At 47.2% G+C, this 19239-nt stretch overlaps 1 protein-coding gene across 3 annotated transcripts; it reads left to right on the top strand.

Moving 5' to 3' along the window:
* Positions 1-1202: 1202 nt before the first annotated feature.
* LOC118795897 (regulator of nonsense transcripts 1-like) lies at positions 1203-14807 on the top strand. Of its 3 annotated transcripts, XM_036554680.1 has the most exons (24): positions 1387-1557; positions 2614-2756; positions 3563-3652; positions 4023-4190; positions 4608-4788; positions 5287-5448; positions 5803-5890; positions 6121-6219; positions 6612-6720; positions 7689-7848; positions 8208-8326; positions 8420-8584; positions 9059-9173; positions 9487-9630; positions 9860-10073; positions 10618-10735; positions 10875-11031; positions 11249-11391; positions 11943-12117; positions 12713-12794; positions 13029-13190; positions 13671-13882; positions 14386-14508; positions 14620-14807. In XM_036554680.1, exons 1-23 carry the CDS (start codon positions 1387-1389, stop codon positions 14503-14505), a joined length of 3297 nt encoding a protein of 1098 aa, XP_036410573.1. In that variant the 3' UTR covers positions 14506-14508; positions 14620-14807. The 3 variants fall into 3 exon arrangements, with proteins under 3 accessions (XP_036410575.1, XP_036410573.1, XP_036410574.1); XM_036554682.1 differs by lacking the exon at positions 14620-14807 and having other exon boundaries at positions 1203-1557; positions 2641-2756; positions 14386-14505; XM_036554681.1 differs by lacking the exon at positions 14620-14807 and having other exon boundaries at positions 5803-5887; positions 14386-14505.
* The last annotated feature ends 4432 nt before the right edge of the window (positions 14808-19239 follow it).

Below are 19239 nucleotides of genomic sequence, written 5' to 3'. Positions count from 1 at the left end.
CTGCCTGTAATTAGTATTTATAATGGGACGTCCATTTTATACATCTTAAACAATGTTTTTTTTTTTTTAGATCTTCTTACTTAAACCATTAAGTCCTCCGATTGTTTGGCCTTCAGTAAGGTGGCTGTCCACCTCAAGTGATTACGACGAGATGTTGCATCTCAGCGATATCAGTTAGCGCTCTCTGACAGGATGTGTCCTTGATCGAGGCCAGTTGTGGTATGTGGCTCAAGTGTGTAGTGTTGTATACGTTAAGATTTTCTGAATTATGTCATGGTTCAATTTTGCAATAAATGCCACTCACCCTGAAATCAGAGAGAGTCACACGATGTAGAACGTGAGTGTTATGCAGAAGGCAGATTTGGGTTCGATGAAAGCTTGCTGCGCTGTAATGCTGTGATCCTCCTTTAGCTGAAAACGGAAAACCTCATCTGAGCAGTGCCTTTGAACCCAGAATACAGCCCAAGATGGCAGAAAACACTATGTGATTACAAAGATATAAATACTTAGAGGCAATTTGGTCTTGTGGAAAAAAATGACTAACATAAGCCCCAGTAAATAAATACTCTTTGCAAAAAAAATCTCTAAAAAATATACCTACCTCTGTTAAATTCTTCCCGTGTTGTAATGTGATTTTTTTCTTCATGTACAGTTCTTAAATATAGCACCTAGATTTGTATTAAATTCCTCTGCACAGAAAATATATTTTCCTGTAAATCCTTGGTATCAGGCTTTTTAGCTGAGCCATGTCTTTAACACTATGTGAAGTGGCAGTCCCAGTGAGCCAGATAGGCCTAATGATGTTTCTTTTTAAATAAAAAATGCACAATATATGAAACTGTTGAGTGTTACTGTGTGTGTCTTGTGTGCCTCAACTATGTTTAGTCTTCAAAACATTCAGGATTCATCTCTTTGGCTTTTGTGCCATCATATCTTTATTCTACCACGTATAAAAACATGCATATTTGTCCTCATGTGAAACCACATCTGTAAACACGACACATCATATCTGTTCACAAGGTCGTCTTTACTGTTGACCACAGCTCAGTAAGACCACGACACCAACACGCGTCAATGGTCACGATGACCAATACGGTCAGCCCCACAAACACAGCCCAAAAACAGTGCTGTGTATGCGTCACTAACATTATGTGTTGTACGTCACCAACATCCTGCGCTCTACGTATTTGCGCTGTGTGGCGCTAGGAAGGTGCGTCACACCTTGGTGTGGGAGTTGAAGCTCGCGAGCTGTGTGTTTTCAGTTTAATTTCTAAATTCGTTTCGGTTTATTTCTTTGGTTTTCATATTAATCGCGGAGCCGGGGCTATCCGTACCCGCAGCAGGGACCCTCCGTAGCGCGCTGAACCCACCGCAGGCAGTGTAGAGATGAGCGTGGAGGCGTACGGGCCGAGCTCGCAGACTCTCACCTTCCTGGACACGGAGGAAGCGGAGCTGCTGGGCGCCGACACCCAGGGCTCGGAGTTCGAGTTCACCGACTTCACCCTGCCGAGCCAGACCCAGACGCAGGGCCAGACGCAGAGCCAGCTGGACGGACAGGTACCGAGCACGCCGCTGCCGGGGGCGGCCAGCCCTGTCCGCTCATTTAGCACGTTAGGGGCTAATATTAGCTGCGAGAGATGGCCACCTAACGCTGCTACCGCGGTCTGTCAGTCCTGGGAGCTGGCGTTAGATATCTCATCTCCTTAGATACCAATGTCTAGCAAAGTTAGCTGATTTTTATGTGATAGATTGAAATAGAAAGCAATCCCTGAGGGCTTTATTTTACAGGTAAGTTAACCAGCTAGGCTAACTAACTAACCAGTACTCGTAGGACAGGTACTTTCCGAAAGGAGCTAACGCTAGTCAGCGCGTCACGGATGTGGTTGCAGTTAGCTGTGGCGCTACCTGAGGTTAGCTTCACTCGAAACGCCGTAATGAAGGGTTTTTACGTGGGGAATAGCGAGCCAGCTCCGGTGGCCGCCGGCACCGTGCAGATCGGTGTGCGGGAGCCCGGAAGGCCCCGAGCGCCGTGCACCGTGCCAGGATCGCAAGGTGTTGCACATCAGATGATTGCGGCTAACCGGCTAACCGGGACGCCGAGCCGCGCTGCCTGGAGCCTGTGATTGAGTTACTAATTATAAGCATTCAGCCGACCAGTGCCATAGTATTCGTGTTGTACGAACGATTTTGTTTGCAATACTTCAGCTGAAGCGAATTAAAACAGTGTGCAAAGCGAACTTTAAAGTGCGTGAGGACGCAAGACTGCACATGAATACCTGAATAATGCTGTGACTATGGAGTTATTATAACAGAAGTGAAGATGTCACTGCTTTAGGTATTTGCAGGACTTTTGTTTATGAAGTCGGTAGAACATAACTGGATACTACATCGCAAGGTGTAAAATGATACGGTTAATAATAATAGCTATGTATAACGTTACATTTCTTATTATTCTTCGTGTTATTAAATCGTCGGTGTTTTTGTTATGACATGCACAGATGCACAGATTCACAGGTCATGTTCCAGTGTTACTTTCATTTGAATGGCGCTGAGTGAGAACGTTTCCCACAGGAAGCGAAAACAGGTGTTTAGCGGGTGTATCTGTATCCGCAGGTGATCGTTTCTGACGGGGTTTTGCAGAATGGGGGGCTGGACGATGCTGTCGTGAAAACCAGCCAGCTTCTTGCAGAGCTGAATTTTGAGGAGGATGAGGAGGACACCTATTACACGAAAGATCTCCCTCTGCATGCTTGCAGGTACTGTGGATGTCTGTTCTCCGGTCTGACTGCAGTCATTCTGTGTGTGTGTGTGTGTGTAATATATGTACACATTTCAAGTCTCTGGTCTTTGTTTCGTTCTGTGTCTGAGCACCTGTAAGAGGTAGTGTCTCAGCACACTGACTGAGCTGTAGTGAAAGTTGTTGCAGCCCCACAGTAGTTCTTGGTCTTGTTTTCTGCTTTGCCTAATATTTTTCTGAATGGTGGGAAGCATTTTAGTGTAGTTCTGTTTTCGTGGCCGGCATGCACAGACACAGAAGTTGATAGCTTTCAGCAAGAACATCCCAGGTTCAGTTAAACCGTAATGTTGGTTGTTGTTAGGCTTTATTAATGAATTTCAGTAACTATGCATTTTTTTGGTTCTAATACAAGTTTTTAAAACAGTAATACTTAAGTTTGTTACTCATGATTAAGGATAAATGTGACCCAGAATGACTTAATTGTGATCAGAATGTAAAAATGCATTGTGTTCAGCAGGTTAGGAATTGCATTAGTTCTGGTGTCTTCAACTTTGCAAATATTTGGTATTCCATGTTGTTACTCCTGTTTGTGCTCTCTTGTGGGCTTTGACTGCTGCTTGGTAAGACTGATGGGGGAACAAAACAAAATAAAGATAAACCACAGACTGCGGTTGTTTCGCAGTGACACATTGAGGTCAGCGTTTTATGTTCAGTGCGTTGTTTTTGTCCACCGGTGTGAACAACATGGCAGAGACATGAACCACTAAAAGCGATTTAAAAAGTTCAGTTATCTCTCTTCTTTTCTTTTCTTCTTCTTTTCTGCAGTTACTGTGGAATCCAGGATCCTGCGTGCGTGGTCTACTGTAACACCAGCAAGAAGTGGTTCTGCAACGGGCGAGGAAACACCTCTGGCAGGTAGGTACACTCACCAAAATGCATACCCTCAGCAGTGAGGTTAGGGACTGTCTGACTCAAATTGGTGCTCTCTTCACAATCTCTGAATAAGTGGGATTTTTGACTGATCAAGAACTCGTCTTCTAGATCTCTTACAATATTGAAAGTACTTGACTTGGTGCATATTGTTATTTGCTGTTTACTAAATTATTGATAGAAATCTATCACTGATAGATTCTAAAACTGAATAGTTAGAACACCTGGTATGTGAAGGTAATCGTACAGGTCAGCATACCCTGATGAAGGTGTGTGTAATGTCAACGCTGAGGGCTAATTCAGCGTTAAAAGGGTGGAGTGTGAGAGGAAGTGTTATTCCTGCACTCTCTTTCAGCCACATCGTGAACCACCTGGTCAGGGCCAAGTGCAAGGAGGTGGCGCTTCATAAGGACGGGCCTCTGGGAGAGACGGTGCTGGAGTGTTACAACTGTGGCTGCCGCAATGCCTTCCTGCTGGGCTTCATCCCGGCCAAGGCCGACTCCGTGGTGGTGCTCCTCTGCAGGTAAATAAACTGTTAAACAAAAGGTGAAGAGAGACCCGTACCCATGGCAGAGGAGCAACTTGTACCCGTGGCAAACGTGACGTGGGCAAACTTTTGCACTTGATCTGAATCCACATTTGAGGTGCAAGGCTGTAGATTTGTTGCGTTACATTGTTATTTTTTGCTTAGCGTGCACCCTTTTGTCATGTGACTTAGCTTGCTTAGGTAATTATTGTTCATTCACATGTCGTGTTATTTACTGGAGCAATTCAGATCATGTGATTTGTTCATGGACACAAAGATCAGAGTCCTACCTGGGAATGGAATATGTAGCTTTGAGGTTCCAGGCCCAGCTCCTTAAACAGTGCCATCACTGGGAGCTGTGGGTGGGTACAGATGGAAGTGTGTAATGTTTGCTTCTCTTTCTCGGTAACCCAGGCAGCCATGTGCCAGTCAGAGCAGCCTGAAGGACATCAACTGGGACAGCTCGCAGTGGCAGCCTCTGATCCAGGACCGCTGCTTCCTGTCCTGGCTGGTGAAGATCCCGTCGGAGCAGGAGCAGCTGCGTGCGCGGCAGATCACCGCCCAGCAGATCAACAAGCTGGAGGAGCTCTGGAAGGTTCTGCCTCCGTTTGCACCGCCCACCAGCCACAGACACAACCAGACCCAGCCCGCTTTATCTCACTAACCAATGGCGTCACCAGACAGAACACGCCCCTTTACACTCCCCATCAGCCAGTAATGTCTCCCAGCTGAACCCGTCCCTTAACCTGCAGCCAGTGACTGAACATTTCCCTTTGCTGAATGCATCTCTAGTGTTTTGTTAGTGTAAAACAATCCATAGGGTGCAGTAACCAGTAAACCAAGACTGGATTGAGCTTCTCACCAAGCAAATATGTAGTAATTTTGCAGTAATCAAGCATTGTTTTGGAGTAATAAAACCGCTCTAATGTCAGCTGACCGTTCTGTGAAAGCTCTGGCAGAGTGTAACTCGGTAAGCTGACTCTGGCGGAGTGTAACTCGGAAAGCTGACTCTGGCAGAGTAACTCGGTAAGATGACTCTGGCAGAGTGTAACTGGGTAAGCTGACCCTGCACACCCGTGTTCCGCTCATGCAGGAGAACCCCAGCGCGACGCTGGAGGACCTGGAGAAGCCGGGCGTGGACGAGGAGCCACAGCATGTGCTGCTGCGCTACGAGGACGCCTACCAGTACCAGAACATCTTCGGCCCGCTCGTCAAGCTGGAGGCCGACTACGACAAGAAACTCAAAGAGTCCCAGGTACGGGAGGGAGAGTTGTGTCACAGGTGGATGGGCTTTGGTCATCGGGCTTCCGCCACTTTGCTGCATCCCATTATTAGTGGCTTTTTGCCCTCTGAAATGAAGGTGCTGTTGCTTTCATAGGAGATCCACTGAGTGGGAATGGGAGAAGGCGTTTCGCTAGCGTTTGTTGGGCTGTGTAAGCAGAACCAAAAATATGATGTGGTCACACTTAGAGAGGACTCCTTTAGGGTTACTATTGACCAGCTTATTTAGTTTTTTTTTTTTTTGTTTTAATTTTAATATTATAAGTTGAGAAAATTAACTTGCTTTTTCATTGAATATTTTCCATTTGTGTTTTGACTTGATCCGCAGACCCAAGACAATATAACGGTCAGGTGGGACCTGGGGCTGAATAAAAAAAGGATTGCTTATTTCACACTTCCCAAGACGGATTCAGGTGGTAATATTTCTTGTCGACGTTTTCTATCTGCAAGTGGCTCCGCCCACCATTTTCATTGGAGTGCCGCACCCGTGCCATCCGTGTCTGTGTGTGCATGTCTGTGTGGCGTGCTGTGCTTTCGGTTCTTCCTGGGAAGCACCATTACAACAACGTTTGTTTACTTTCAAAGCAACTATGCTGACTTTTTTTCCCTCTTCGTCCCCTTTCGGGTCGTCCCTTCTGCTGGACAGACATGCGCCTGATGCAGGGGGATGAGATCTGCCTCAGGTACAAAGGAGACCTGGCTCCACTCTGGAAGGGGATTGGACACGTCATCAAAGTCCCGGACAGTATCCTTCCTCTGCTCCTCACCAACGGAAAGCAAAAGATGTAAAGCATGAGAAACTTATCAGACAGATGCAAAGATGCCCAAAGGTGACAGTAGAAGCTTTGTGATGTGTGTTCCTATTTATTTGATGCAAAGCTTGGAGTTACTGAGAGATTTTTAAGTATTTACTCTTAGTGTAATGTAATGCAACCACTTGTATAGATTGTGTAGAAATGGATCCAGAAAGGGTTTGGCTGTTGGCGTGTGTTAGTAAGCTGGGATATATTCAGAATTATCTAGGCAAGTTATCAACTTTGACATGTTAATTCTTCTGCTGTAGAAAGGACTGTTAAATTTTAAGGAACTTCGCATGTGTCTTGTTAATTGTGAACGTTTCTTAACACCGTGTTAAAGACTACGGGGACGAGATTGCGATTGAGTTAAGGAGCAGTGTGGGGGCTCCAGTGGAAGTCCCTCACAACTTCCAGGTGGATTTTGTGTGGAAATCCACCTCCTTTGACAGGTGAGCGTCCATTTGTAGGGCTAACGTACACACAGCGTCCAGAGAACCCAGAGGGAAGTGGGAGCTCAGTGTTACAGACAGCCTGCTAGAGTCCTGTCTCGTTTTGAATAGTGAAAATCATGCAAACCAAAGCTCTTCTGGTGGCTTTTTATTGCAGGTATCCTACTGCTGCTCGCGTGCTGTAGTGCAGGCACGGTGTAACAGTTTGCATGTGACTGCCGTTACCCAGGATAAACCCATTCTGTGTCTGGACAGGAAACGCGTGGCGACATTACACCACCTCACTCACAGTGCCTCTCGCTAAGTGCTGCACGCACTGCTACAAACCGCTCTGTTGTTATACAGTTTATGATGTAGCGGCTGCTTGTGAAAGGCGTTTAAGCATGCTAACGGCTGCTTGTGAAAGGCGTTTAAGCATGCTAACGGCTGCTTGTGAAAGGCGTTTAAGCATGCTAACGGCTGCTTGTGAAAGGCGTTTAAGCATGCTAACGGCTGCTTGTGAAAGGCGTTTAAGCATGCTAACGGCTGTGAGTAAGAAGACTGTTTAGTGTTTAGCATTCATTCATCTTTCTTTCCTAAAGTCTGTGTTACACAAAGCAGGCTGCACTCAGAAATCACATTACCTAGTTGAATATCTCATTACTTTTACATGCTAAAAGAAGTAAGGGTCACTAAGTGTTTGGTATAATAATTGCGATGTTCTTTATTGGCAGACATTATCGCCACTCGCTTAAAGTTGAAAATTCTTTGATAAGTAAATAGATTAGATTTGATAAGTAAACAGATTTCAGCAGTATCAAGTTCAATCAAGTAGCTGATTGGGGTAGCCAGGGGATGACTGAGTGTGAGTTTGATTGGAGCTGACTGCGTTAGTTTGGTTGGAGATGACTGAGTGAGTTTGTTTGGAGCTGACTGGATGTGATTTTGGTTGGGGATGACTGAGTGTGAGATCGTTTAATCTCCCACAGGATGCAGAGTGCTCTGAAGACCTTTGCGGTGGATGAGACCTCTGTGTCTGGGTACATCTACCACAAGCTGCTGGGCCACGAGGTGGAGGACGTGCTCATTAAGTGCCAGCTGCCCAAGCGCTTCACCGCCCAGGGCCTGCCCGACCTCAACCACTCTCAGGTGTGTGCTCAGGTGCCCCCGTGTGGCCTGAATAGGAGTTGTGTTCTGCTGTATAGTGCAGGTGTGCCGAGCGTCTGTGCTGTGACGTGTGCCACAGGTACGCTGAGTTTCTGTGCTAAGCTCTTTAGTGCAGGTGTATTGAATTTCTGTGCTCTCCTATTTGGAGCAGGTGTGCTGAATCTCTGTGTTCTGTTGTGTGATACAATTGTTTTGAGGTTCTGTGTTCTGCCCTGTAGCGCAGGTGTGTTGAGGTTCTCCTGTGTGGTGCAGGTGTGTTGAGGTTCTCCTGTGTGGTGCAGGTGTGTTGAGGTTCTCCTGTGTGGTGCAGGTGTGTTGAGGTTCTCCTGTGTGTGTTGCAGGTGTACGCTGTAAAGACGGTGCTGCAGAGGCCCCTCAGCCTCATCCAGGGCCCTCCGGGAACCGGGAAGACCGTCACCTCGGCAACCATCGTGTACCACCTGGCCCGGCAGGGGAATGGGTGAGTGCTGAGGGTGTGGTTGGTTTTCGGGGCGGTTCAAAGGGACAGCGCTGTGGCGTGATTGGCTGATCTCTGCTGCGTGTGGGTCCTTAGGCCGGTGCTGGTCTGCGCTCCCAGCAACATTGCTGTGGATCAGCTGACCGAGAAGATCCACCAGACCGGCCTGAAGGTGGTGCGGCTCTGCGCCAAGAGCAGGGAGGCCATCGACTCGCCCGTCTCCTTCCTGGCCCTGCACAACCAGATCCGCAACATGGACAGGTGGGGAGGCCTGCTGGGCCTGGATCTGGGGTTCGGGTGCTTTAACTGCATCTCCGCAAGCCAGCATCTATTCTGTGTGTGTCTGCAAAAATGGGTCTAACATTATTTATCAAAATGAAGCGAAGTCAGACTACAGAATAGGACTGCAGTACTGGATATTGGGGGATGTACTTGAGCGCAACCAGAATAGTTTTATTGAATATCCGTCTTCATAAACGGATTATTTGTGAAATTTGGGCTTAGTTTAGTTCTCTGCTGTATTATTATTAATATATTTATATTAAAATTATGCTTAATTTACATTTAAATTACGTTGATTTATTTTAATGTTTTTTTACTGTTATTTTTATGTATAAAAAAGGAATTGAACATGCGGTTAGTGTTCTGGGAGATCTGTGGCAGCAGTGTTTGCACACTGCGGAGACACGCTGGCTGTGTGAGGCTGTGATTACAGGTCTGTTTGTTTTCTCCCAGCATGCCTGAGCTGCAGAAGCTGCAGCAGCTGAAGGATGAGACTGGCGAGCTGTCCTCTGCAGACGAGAAGCGTTACCGTGCTCTGAAGCGCACCGCCGAGAGAGAACTGCTCATGGTGAAACAAGCTCCTCTCACTCACTCGCACTCTCTCTCTCCCTCCCTCTCCAGCTGTCTCTGTGTCTCTCTCTCAGCCAGGTAGACTGGGTTATTTTTTAACTCCGCCCTCCCAAGATGTATTACTATTTCTCATTAGTGATTAAGAAGCTGGGCTAATGACCGGATGGGTAAAGGTTGGAGTCCTGAGCGGGGCGCTGCTGTTGATTCACCTGACTGGCCTCGGCCTGCAGTGAGAGGATGTTAAGGCTGTTTGCAGTGTGATGTAGTACAGAAGATGAGCGGTCGCTGACAGCTTTGCCGCCCCCCCACAGAACGCTGACGTGATCTGCTGCACCTGTGTGGGCGCAGGGGACCCCCGTTTGGCCAAGATGCAGTTCCGCTCCATCCTGATAGACGAGAGCACCCAGGCCACGGAGCCGGAGTGCATGGTGCCCGTCGTCCTGGGGGCCAAGCAGGTACAGTGCACCCCCCCCCCCCCAAAACGTCAATTGCAAGGCTATTACACTGTCAATGTGCCAGGAGAAACCGTTTCAGATACACTAATCTGAAACGGGGGAGGGGGTTAGCTTCCCGTTTTATGTCTGTAATGAGATGCTTTTTGGTAATTCAGAGAAAAAAGTTTTCTAGGACTAAGAAAATCTAGTATTGGTAGTAGATTTTGAGTTTTTGATTATCTGTTCGCAGCTGATCCTGGTGGGAGATCACTGCCAGCTGGGCCCGGTTGTGATGTGTAAGAAAGCGGCCAAAGCGGGCCTGTCCCAGTCCCTGTTCGAGCGGTTGGTGGTTCTGGGGATCCGGCCCATCCGGCTGCAGGTGCAGTACCGCATGCACCCCGCCCTCAGCGCCTTCCCCTCCAACATCTTCTACGAGGGCTCCCTGCAGAACGGCGTCACCGCAGGTACGCCAGCACGCGTGCGGTCGGGGAGGACAGGGTGGGATGGCCTTCAATGCTTTACTTAGACTGCAGCTGGAGGAAACGGGCAGAGAAACAGCCATGTCCCTCACTGAGGAGTGGCTCCCTCGGGAGAGAGTGGAGTATGGCCTTTTACCACTGGATGGCAGCAGAGCACGTTGAAGGTCACCTGTTCAGTTCCACTTTACAATGGTCTGCATATGCAGGTTTTGCACCTATACGCTCTTTTAAGATAAATGTCATTTTAACCCCATGCTTAGGAGAGTAACTCTACTTTAACTTTCTAGAAGATAATGGGATTCAATTTGTGACAATTTGATTTATAAGAGCGTCTTCAGGTGTGCATTGTCTTAAAAGGGGGGGCCTTGTTAAGGATATTTGTGTGTATGATGGCATACAACCATGAACTAAAAAGTGCAATGACATGACTGTATAAGTCCTTTTTGAGGCATTTGTAGCCCTCATTTACACAAATGAATGGAAATGTACTGATGAACCGGCATCGTTTTCCCCTTCTCTCTTTATGTAGCCGACCGCATCAAGAAAGGCTTTGACTTCCAGTGGCCTCAGCCAGACAAGCCCATGTTCTTCTATGTGACACAGGGACAGGAGGAGATCGCCAGCTCAGGAACTTCCTACCTGAACAGGTGTGCTGCTGTCTTTTGTTAAAGGCAGCTCCCAATCTGAAATGCTTCAGTGAATACTAAGCAGTATATATGTATAATGCATAAAATGTAAGCAGCTTGTGCTGCTCTTATGTATTTTTTTCTTTATTACTGTCCTCAGGACTGAGGCGGCCAACGTGGAGAAGATCACCACCAGGCTGCTGAAGGCCGGGGCCAAGCCTGACCAGATCGGCATCATCACGCCGTACGAGGGCCAGCGCTCCTACCTGGTGCAGTACATGCAGTTCAGCGGCTCCCTGCACACCAAACTCTACCAGGTACAGCCGTGCGCTCACGTCACCTCAGTGCAGGTGGATCGCCCGTTTACCTGTGAGCAAGGTGCTTCACCTGCTTTGCTTAAGAACATAACCACCTGTAGAAGCAGATAACATGTAAAAGATGAGCTGTCTGTCTTTGTCTGTAAGGGCGCCTGCTAAATGAATACAGTAATGTCACACATATCGCTGTTAATTTCTGTTTCCTGCCTGATCTTAGGAGGTAGAGATTGCCAGTGTGGACGCCTTCCAGGGCAGAGAGAAGGACTTCATCATCCTGTCCTGCGTGCGAGCCAATGAGCACCAGGGTATCGGGTTTCTCAATGATCCACGCCGTCTGAATGTGGCCCTTACAAGAGCGAGGTAAATCCTGGCTGACCTATCAGGGAACAGCTGTGTGTTTATTCTCAGTTACAGGTGATGAGGGGATCTGTCTGTGTGAAATACAGGTGGAGCATTCAAGAAGCCACCCATCACACTCTACTCTGGTCTCCAGTTGTTGTAAATGGATTTAAGTATAATTTTTACACACATGCATTTTTATTTATGTTAAAAGTGAGTGAAGCTGACTGACAGTCCTAAAGGGCTGCTGCAGGCGGAGTCGGGTCTGACACACCACAGCCGTCTTTAAATCGGAGAATACTGTGTGTTACTGCTTCAGCTCTGCAGCAGCTTCAGAGCCATATGGCACGGCACACGCTGTTATAAAGCACTTACTGTAACTGTCAGTCTCCACCTGCTCCCGTGTCTTTGCAGTTATTGCAGTTGTTTGAATTGGTAGCTGTTTGCTGACGAATTAGATAAATCCTGCCGCTCCTGACACTACTGCGCAGGCTGAGATGTTAAAGAGAAAAGCTGTGTTTGGGTGGAGAGTGAAGGGGACAGTTGGGAGACACAGAGTGTGCTGTTTGCAGGTACGGGGTGATCATTGTGGGGAACCCCAAGGCCCTCTCCAAGCAGCCCCTGTGGAACCACCTGCTGAACTACTACAAGGAGCAGAAGGTGCTGGTGGAGGGACCCCTCAACAACCTGCGCGAGAGTCTGATGCAGTTCAGCAAGCCCCGCAAGCTGGTCAACACCATCAACCCTGTGAGTACGAGCACACACACACACACACACACACACACACACACACACACACACACACACACACACACACACACATACACACACACACACACACACACACACACACACACACACACACGCGGCACTCACACTCTCATACAAACACACGTACGCATACACACACACACACACACACGCGGCACTCACACTCTCATACAAACACACGTACGCATACACACACACACACACACACACACACACACACACACACACACGCAAAAGTAAATAAACTGTTCCCCACATGCATGAGGTGTTTGATTTGACTGTGAATTAGCCATTTCATACTCACAGAATGCACTTTTAATCTTTTGGTGCCCCTCTCTAAATGTATCTATTAAGAGACTTCAGTTTGATTTAAGACATAAGGAGTTGGTCTCTCTTGAAGTAAATGGTTTTGTAAGGGTGTGTGGGCATTGCGATTCTGAGGTGTGTGTGGGCATTGCGATTCTGAGGTGTGTGTGGGCATTGCGATTCTGAGGTGTGTGTGGATTAACACACGGCAGTCACTGATAAAGGGGAGTGAGGACAGCGTGCGCTTTCTGTGTGCCGTTTCCAGGGGGCCCGCTTCATGAGCACAGCCATGTACGACGCCCGCGAGGCGCTGATCCCTGGCTCAGCGTACGACCGCAGCAGCACAGGTGAGAAACGAGTGACAGAGAGGGACGGGTTACACAGGTCATTACACTCATTATGCATTAAATCCACAAGTGTGTGGTTTGCTGGCTGTATTTGTGACCAGGATGTTCTGGGTTCTGTGATGGATGAGTGACTTCTGGATGTACTTTGTCTTTGTTTAGCAAATAAAAAAGATTAGAAGTGAAATGAGGCTCTAGTTCGTGTGTTTATAGCCTTCACTGGTCCCCTCTCCACAGGGCGGCCTGCGAGCATGTACTTTCAGACCCACGATCAGATCGGCATGATCGGCGCGGGCCCCAACCCCATGGCGGCTCTCAACATCCCCATCCCCTTCAACCTGGTCATGCCCCCAATACCCCCTCCCGGGTACCTGGGCCAGACCAACGGCCCTGCCGCAGGTGAGCACCGCCGAGCACCTGTACCTCAGGGTACCGCATCCGTCAGTCTGTCAGTCTGTCTGTCCCTGTCAGCATCAAAGGAATGCAGTAACAGTCTTGCTGCTGAAGGCCTGGGTCACTTCAGAGGTCCCAGTGTCTGTCGTCTGTGATCGCTCTTTGGCATGTTGTACTTCATAGCAACTTTAGCTGGAAATATTGTTTTCGTAGCACCTCTCTGTGTCCTGTTCAGGTAAATATTTACGGGGTTTATTTTCCAGTGTTGTGTCTGTGATTGCTGAGATTTGACTTGATTGTAATTATGGTGGCTAAAACCACACTGGTGGGTAAGGTATGGTTCCAAGAGCGGTTTTACATCAAATCCAAAAAAGTCCAGAGGTCCCTATGTATGTTTAATACCACATACATTTGTAATAGCCTAATGGTGTTTGTGCCGGCTTCTTGCCGCTGACTGAGCTGTGATGGGGTCTCTCTCTCCTGCAGGCCGCGGTGCTTTGAAGGGGAAGGCAGGGCGTGGCGGGCGGCAGAGGAACCGTGGCGTGGGTAACCATGGCAGCGGGCAGGGCAACATGGCCAGCAGCCAGGCCAGCCAGGACATGGTGTCTCAGTCCGGCCCGCTCACCCAAGGCTTCATCTCCATGAGCCAGCCGTCCCAGATGAGCCAGCCAGGCCTGTCCCAGCCCGAGCTGTCCCAGGTCAGAGCGTGGCCACGCCCACAGCAGCCACACTGCAGGGCACCCTAATGGCTGCTGAGTGCGCCTCCTGCTGTCTGTCCTGCCCCCACAGGAGAGAGTCACACACTCACCAACTGCCCCCACAGGAGAGAGTCACACACTCACCAACTGCCCCCACGCTCACCAACTGCCCCCACAGGCACCCACTTTTCTGGAGCCTTTAACATCTCATGAACCAGCTAACATATGCAAACATCCAGACATTTTTAATTTTAGCAGACACGGTGTTATCAGTATGCTCATGTGTGTTGATTTCAGAGCCCAAATGCATCCTATAGAGTGAAATTACATTTTCTCATCTGTGATTCTTTTTGGTATAGGTACTTATAACTCAGTGTAAATAAGTTCTGTCTTGTCACAGTAAAATTGCATGTGATTGAGTTTGTGTGGTTTTTACTGGGTGTGAAATTGCCCTGTTGAATTTGGGCTGCAGGTTAATGATCCCTCTCCCCTCTCTGAAACAGGACAGCTATCTGGGCGACGAGTTCAAGTCCCAGATCGACGTGGCACTGTCCCAGGACTCCACCTACCAGGGAGAGCGTGCGTACCAGCACGGCGGGGTGCCTGGCTTGTCACAGTACTAGAGCGTAAGAGACCGCTTTCTCATCGGTGTTAAAGCAGCTTTCTGTAAACTGATGTGCTGAAAGGCTAACCCTGACTCTGATGCTAACCCTGCCCCTTTCTGCCTGCTTCCTCAGGGCACGGGAAGCGGAGCTGGGGCTGAGCTTTAGTTCGTCAGCATTTTAATCTGGGTAATATTAAATAAAAAAACAAAAAACAGATACCTGTTTTCCACTGCTACAACTGAAGCACCACTGTGAGAGCTACAGGAGAGCGAGAGAGAAACCAACCTAGAAAAACCGGAGAGAGAGAGCGAGAGATGGAGCGGCGAACAGCGAGAGAGAGCGCGGGAGAGAGGAGGAGGAGGCCACTGTGAGCACGCAGGGAGCAGGCGGAGAGGAGAGGAGGCGTGCGGTGTGTGTGCGCGTGTGTGTGGCCACACTGGCGGGGGGGAGAGAATCACCTCCACGAGGAGGAACCTCCCGGAGGAATAAGGCTCCTCGTCACAGCATCCTCCCCCAGCGATGGCTGGCTGCGTTCGAGCAGGTAGAGAGGGAGAGAGGGAGGGGGAGACGGCTCTCGGGTCACGCACGAGCTCCTCCATTCGTCTGAGGAGAATGAGAACAGGGGCGAAGCACTCACAGCAGTCGATATAGAAACTTTTTACCTCAAAGTTGATTCGTTCTCAAGCTCTGCGTTTTGAGGACTCGATTACCTTCACGTGGAATAAGAGTGGAAATGATTTTCAACTGCTGCAGGTATCGAACGGTACACAGCGACTGCTGGGGACTAATAATGAGTCTACATCAACTTTGAGTTGCAAAGTTTTCTGCAAGAAGTTTTTTTTTTTTTTTTTTTTTTTTTTGGATATGGATACTCTGAATGGAAATGCCTTTGGTTGCATTACAAATGATCTGGCTTTTGGATTAAATTTTTTTAAGGTTTAAAAAGTCTGGAGTGGAGTGGCGCTGCCTTTTTTAAAAGGAAACATTTTTGTCTCGATCTGAAGTGGTGGACCTGAAGGATCTGTTGATGTGTGAGACTTTTTTTTCCTAACTTTAACTGTCTTCTTGTAGAGAGAAAAACAGAAGCTATTGCAGTCTTAAGCAGCCAGCAGTGCAGAATACTCGCTCTGAAATCTGAAGTTGCAGCTGTGGCTTGTTGATCTTCTTTAAGGAACTGTCCAGAAGGACTTCTTGTTTTTTTTCCCCACACATATAAAAAGAAACTCCCTAAACATAGACAAGGACTGGGCATTATAATGAATAATCTCATGTCTGTGTGTATATTCATTATGCATACATGTCTATATCGCTGTCGTGATTTTGAGTTTCGGTAAGCAGATGGGTTATGCATTGGGAAAGAGTGAAAATAATCAGCATATGTCTCAAAGAATCTGAGCTTCTGTAAGAATTAAAGCAGGGATGTTTCTGCCTGTTTTTGAGAGGTGATTCAGATCTTTCAGTGTCCTTGACACGCACGGACACCGTTACAGTGACTGAGGACAGCACAGGGCCTCACCTGCATCACCTGTAACTCTTCATAAAATCGCTTTCAGCAGCACTGACAACAAGCTTCCGTCCTGTCAATGGCTGAAGGTCCTGGATTTGACCATTGCATAAAAAAGTACACAGCTACTGTCCTGACCTTCACGGTTTCATAAGTGGCTTTTCCATTCAAAGTTTGATGCAAGTTCATATAAAATGCATCTCTCTCATACATAGTTTGAGCAGCCCTTGGTTATAAGTAGGTTATTTTCACTGGGAAATTAAAGTCAGTTGTAGGGCTGAAAACTACTTTTTTCCAAATATTGAATTTTTTTTGTATTGGATGCCAGTAGGGTGCTACATGAAGCTCTCAATGGGTGATCAAAATTACGAACATTGATCAGTGCCTGTAACTGTCTAGACTGTTACTTCAAATAAGACCCGAACCCTCTGCCGATGCCCACGTTTGTGAATGTAGGTAACACTGATTACACCAGCCTGATGCCACCTGCGGGAGCCCACTCAACAGGCAGCCTAATAACCGAAGAGCAACAGTGGATTCCAGGGAGAGAAGTATGCATTTTACAGGTGCCTCCCTGCGGCGGTTTTCAGAGGACCAGCAGAGAGCTGGCCTCATCAGTAGCCTGCTGTGAGAGGCACAGGCCCAGGCTGCATCTTTCTTTGGTCACTTTTTACTGTAGTGTGTAGGCTGTTTTTCATTGTGTACCTGTCTGATGTAGATCTTTTGTTCCTGCTTAACCCTGCCCATCTTCTGTCCTGTACATGTATGACTTGTCATGGAGACCCAACTCTCCCCTTTTTGCTGTGTGAGCAGCTTCTCCTTGTGTTGTACCATTTTATTTGTCTTTGACAGCAAATAGTTGAGGTGTATTCCTCTATAAAAAGACTCAATAAAAAAGAAATCTGATGAAAATGGGTTGCATTTCCCAGCCCCTGCCCTGTTAATATTAGAAACAGTGAGAATAATTATTGTATAATGGAAAGAAAGCTCCCCATGTGGTCCTGCTTTAGGACACCTGTGTGCCAGAATGAAGCCATTTCACTAACGCTTTGTGTTCTCCGCATGTCCATGGAGTGGAAAGCTTTCATTCAGTTGTGCATTACCATGTTGAGTTTGCAGTGTACTGCCCAGGTCTTGTGTGATAACCCCGACGCATTGGCTGTATTTCCAAACGGTTGTCTCCCCAGTCCCCTGTGGACTGTGCCGACATGGTCATGTTTTTGGTGTCCTTATAAACAGTGGCGTGTCATCTCACTTTCAGGAGAAATGACTACATCCCTTCATTTACCTGCACTGTGTTCGGAAGATTTCAGATCTGGTCATGTAAGCAGTTAATCTATTCCCGAAAATACCGCAGGTGCATAAAATGTAAGCACAAAGCTGAACTGATTCTTCGTCATGTGACAGATTCCAGTGCTCAGACCTGTCTGCCTTTCAGTGCTGTCTAGTCTTCATCAGTTTTTCCCCACCTCATATATTCTTTTATCATGATTGCACCAGTTTAGGGTTTGGAGAGACACTGACTTTGGCATCCATGGGCACTTTGGAACAAAATAGAATACTGATGGAACTGTTCAAGGATAATTCTTGTCAGAAACTTTAAGGTTGTAGGTTCTGGTAGCTGAAGAATGAAATGTAGGTGTCTCAGCATTAGGAGACAGTCCTGGGTGGAGGAAGAGAGCACTGCCTCCCATTCTCTGAGCACAGGGCAATATTTCTGCTGTCCCAGTTTTGAAGGGCGATCTCGCTAAGGGGGACAGGGGCAGACTGCTGCTTCCACCTCCCCACTTCCCCCCCAATGACCTTTTTGTAAATTTAGTACAGTTTCCTGTCTCCTGACTGTTATTCCATCTTCTGGTGGTCTGATTTTCTTTTTTTTTGTTTTGTTTTGCTGTGAAAATTATTTTCTTGTCAAATTTGTTTTCCTAATCACAATGTAATATCTCATTCCGGTCAAAGTCAACAAAAATAAAGATTGCTTTCATTTGTTTAATCAGTTTGACTTTACTGCAATGTAAGATTCACGTAGAGGTGTAACGTGTGTAGGATTGCTCTGTGGTTTTATGAGTACGTCAAAACTGAGGATAGACTGCCATAAAACCGCTTACTATGAAGGTAAACTGGAACCATTGTGCTGTCATGATTGAAACGTATATGTCAATACGCTGTTTGTACACTAGAGGGCACGAACGATATCAATGTCCGAGAAGATCAATTTAACCTTCAGTTTGGGTAGCAAATACTCATTTTAGTGGTAATGACGGAAGAAATGTTTGAATATGACAGGAATGCAGAGATGAATTTTATGTCGTGAAAAGTAATTGCACATATTAATCCAATATGCCAATATGACCTGTCTTTAAATTTAAAATTAATATTGAAAAGATTTTCCAAAGTACATGGAACTGTTAACCGAATAAGTCATTTTAACAGTCTCTCTAAGAAAATGAAGGGTAATTTTTGTGTGAGTTCAGACCAGCTTTCTGAGTCGCAGGGCCAGGTCTGACGGTCCATTTTTAGACAGTAATTTCGGCGAAACTCGTGGGTTCAGCTGCAGTGCTCCACTTTGTATCGAGGTAGAACAGCAGAGTCGGTTTGTTCATTGTGGTGTCAGCATACTACATACAGGAATAGCCCAGAATAAATCTGAAAACCGTGTCTTTCATCACGTTAACAGTATGTGACATTGAGCATATTTTAACATCATGTGTTGTGCACTGCAGTTTCTGAGGCCGTCACATGGCCATTCCGCTAATCGATGCGAAGTCTGCGCTGAGGTCAGACGTGTGTGAGGCGCACAGCTGGGCCGAGCCTCGGCGGAGCTGCGCAGCCGCTGGTGTCTGCACGACTAGCGGCGTCTCCGGGGATTCGTGTTTACGCTGCAGTCTGCCAGGTGCGTACACTCTTCCACACACATAAGAATGTGCTCTCTTGGAAACAAATGACAGCAGGTTCATTCATCTGTTTTATTCTGTCCATGTAAAACCTACAGTTAGCAGACACTTGCATGCATTGTGAAATACTTTGAACTTTCAGTAGTGCTAGTGGTGTTTTTTCACTCAGCAATATGCGTGTATCTCCATGGAAACAGTTCATGTTCTTTCGCGAAGCACATCGTTGTCTGTGGGCCTCTGACTCAATGCATGCTCTGCCTTCAGCTTTTTGAACTGATGTGACAACTGATTTTGATGATGGAGAGTTGACTCGAAATGCTCTTTTAATGTAATAGTCTCAGTCAGATGTCTAAG

Source organism: Megalops cyprinoides, chromosome 20 (genome assembly GCF_013368585.1).
Source record: "Megalops cyprinoides isolate fMegCyp1 chromosome 20, fMegCyp1.pri, whole genome shotgun sequence".
Lineage (NCBI taxonomy): Eukaryota > Metazoa > Chordata > Actinopteri > Elopiformes > Megalopidae > Megalops > Megalops cyprinoides.
This window is presented reverse-complemented; position numbering and strand designations above follow the sequence as displayed.

Bases quoted from the DNA above. Each gene is read 5' to 3' on its own strand.
- LOC118795897 (XM_036554680.1), top strand. From the start codon at position 1,387: ATGAGCGTGGAGGCGTACGGGCCGAGCTCGCAGACTCTCACCTTCCTG. The intron at 8,585-9,058 runs GTGGGGAGGCCT...GTTTTCTCCCAG, and splicing joins CAGATCCGCAACATGGACAG to CATGCCTGAGCTGCAGAAGC. The intron at 11,392-11,942 runs GTAAATCCTGGC...TGCTGTTTGCAG, and splicing joins GTGGCCCTTACAAGAGCGAG to GTACGGGGTGATCATTGTGG.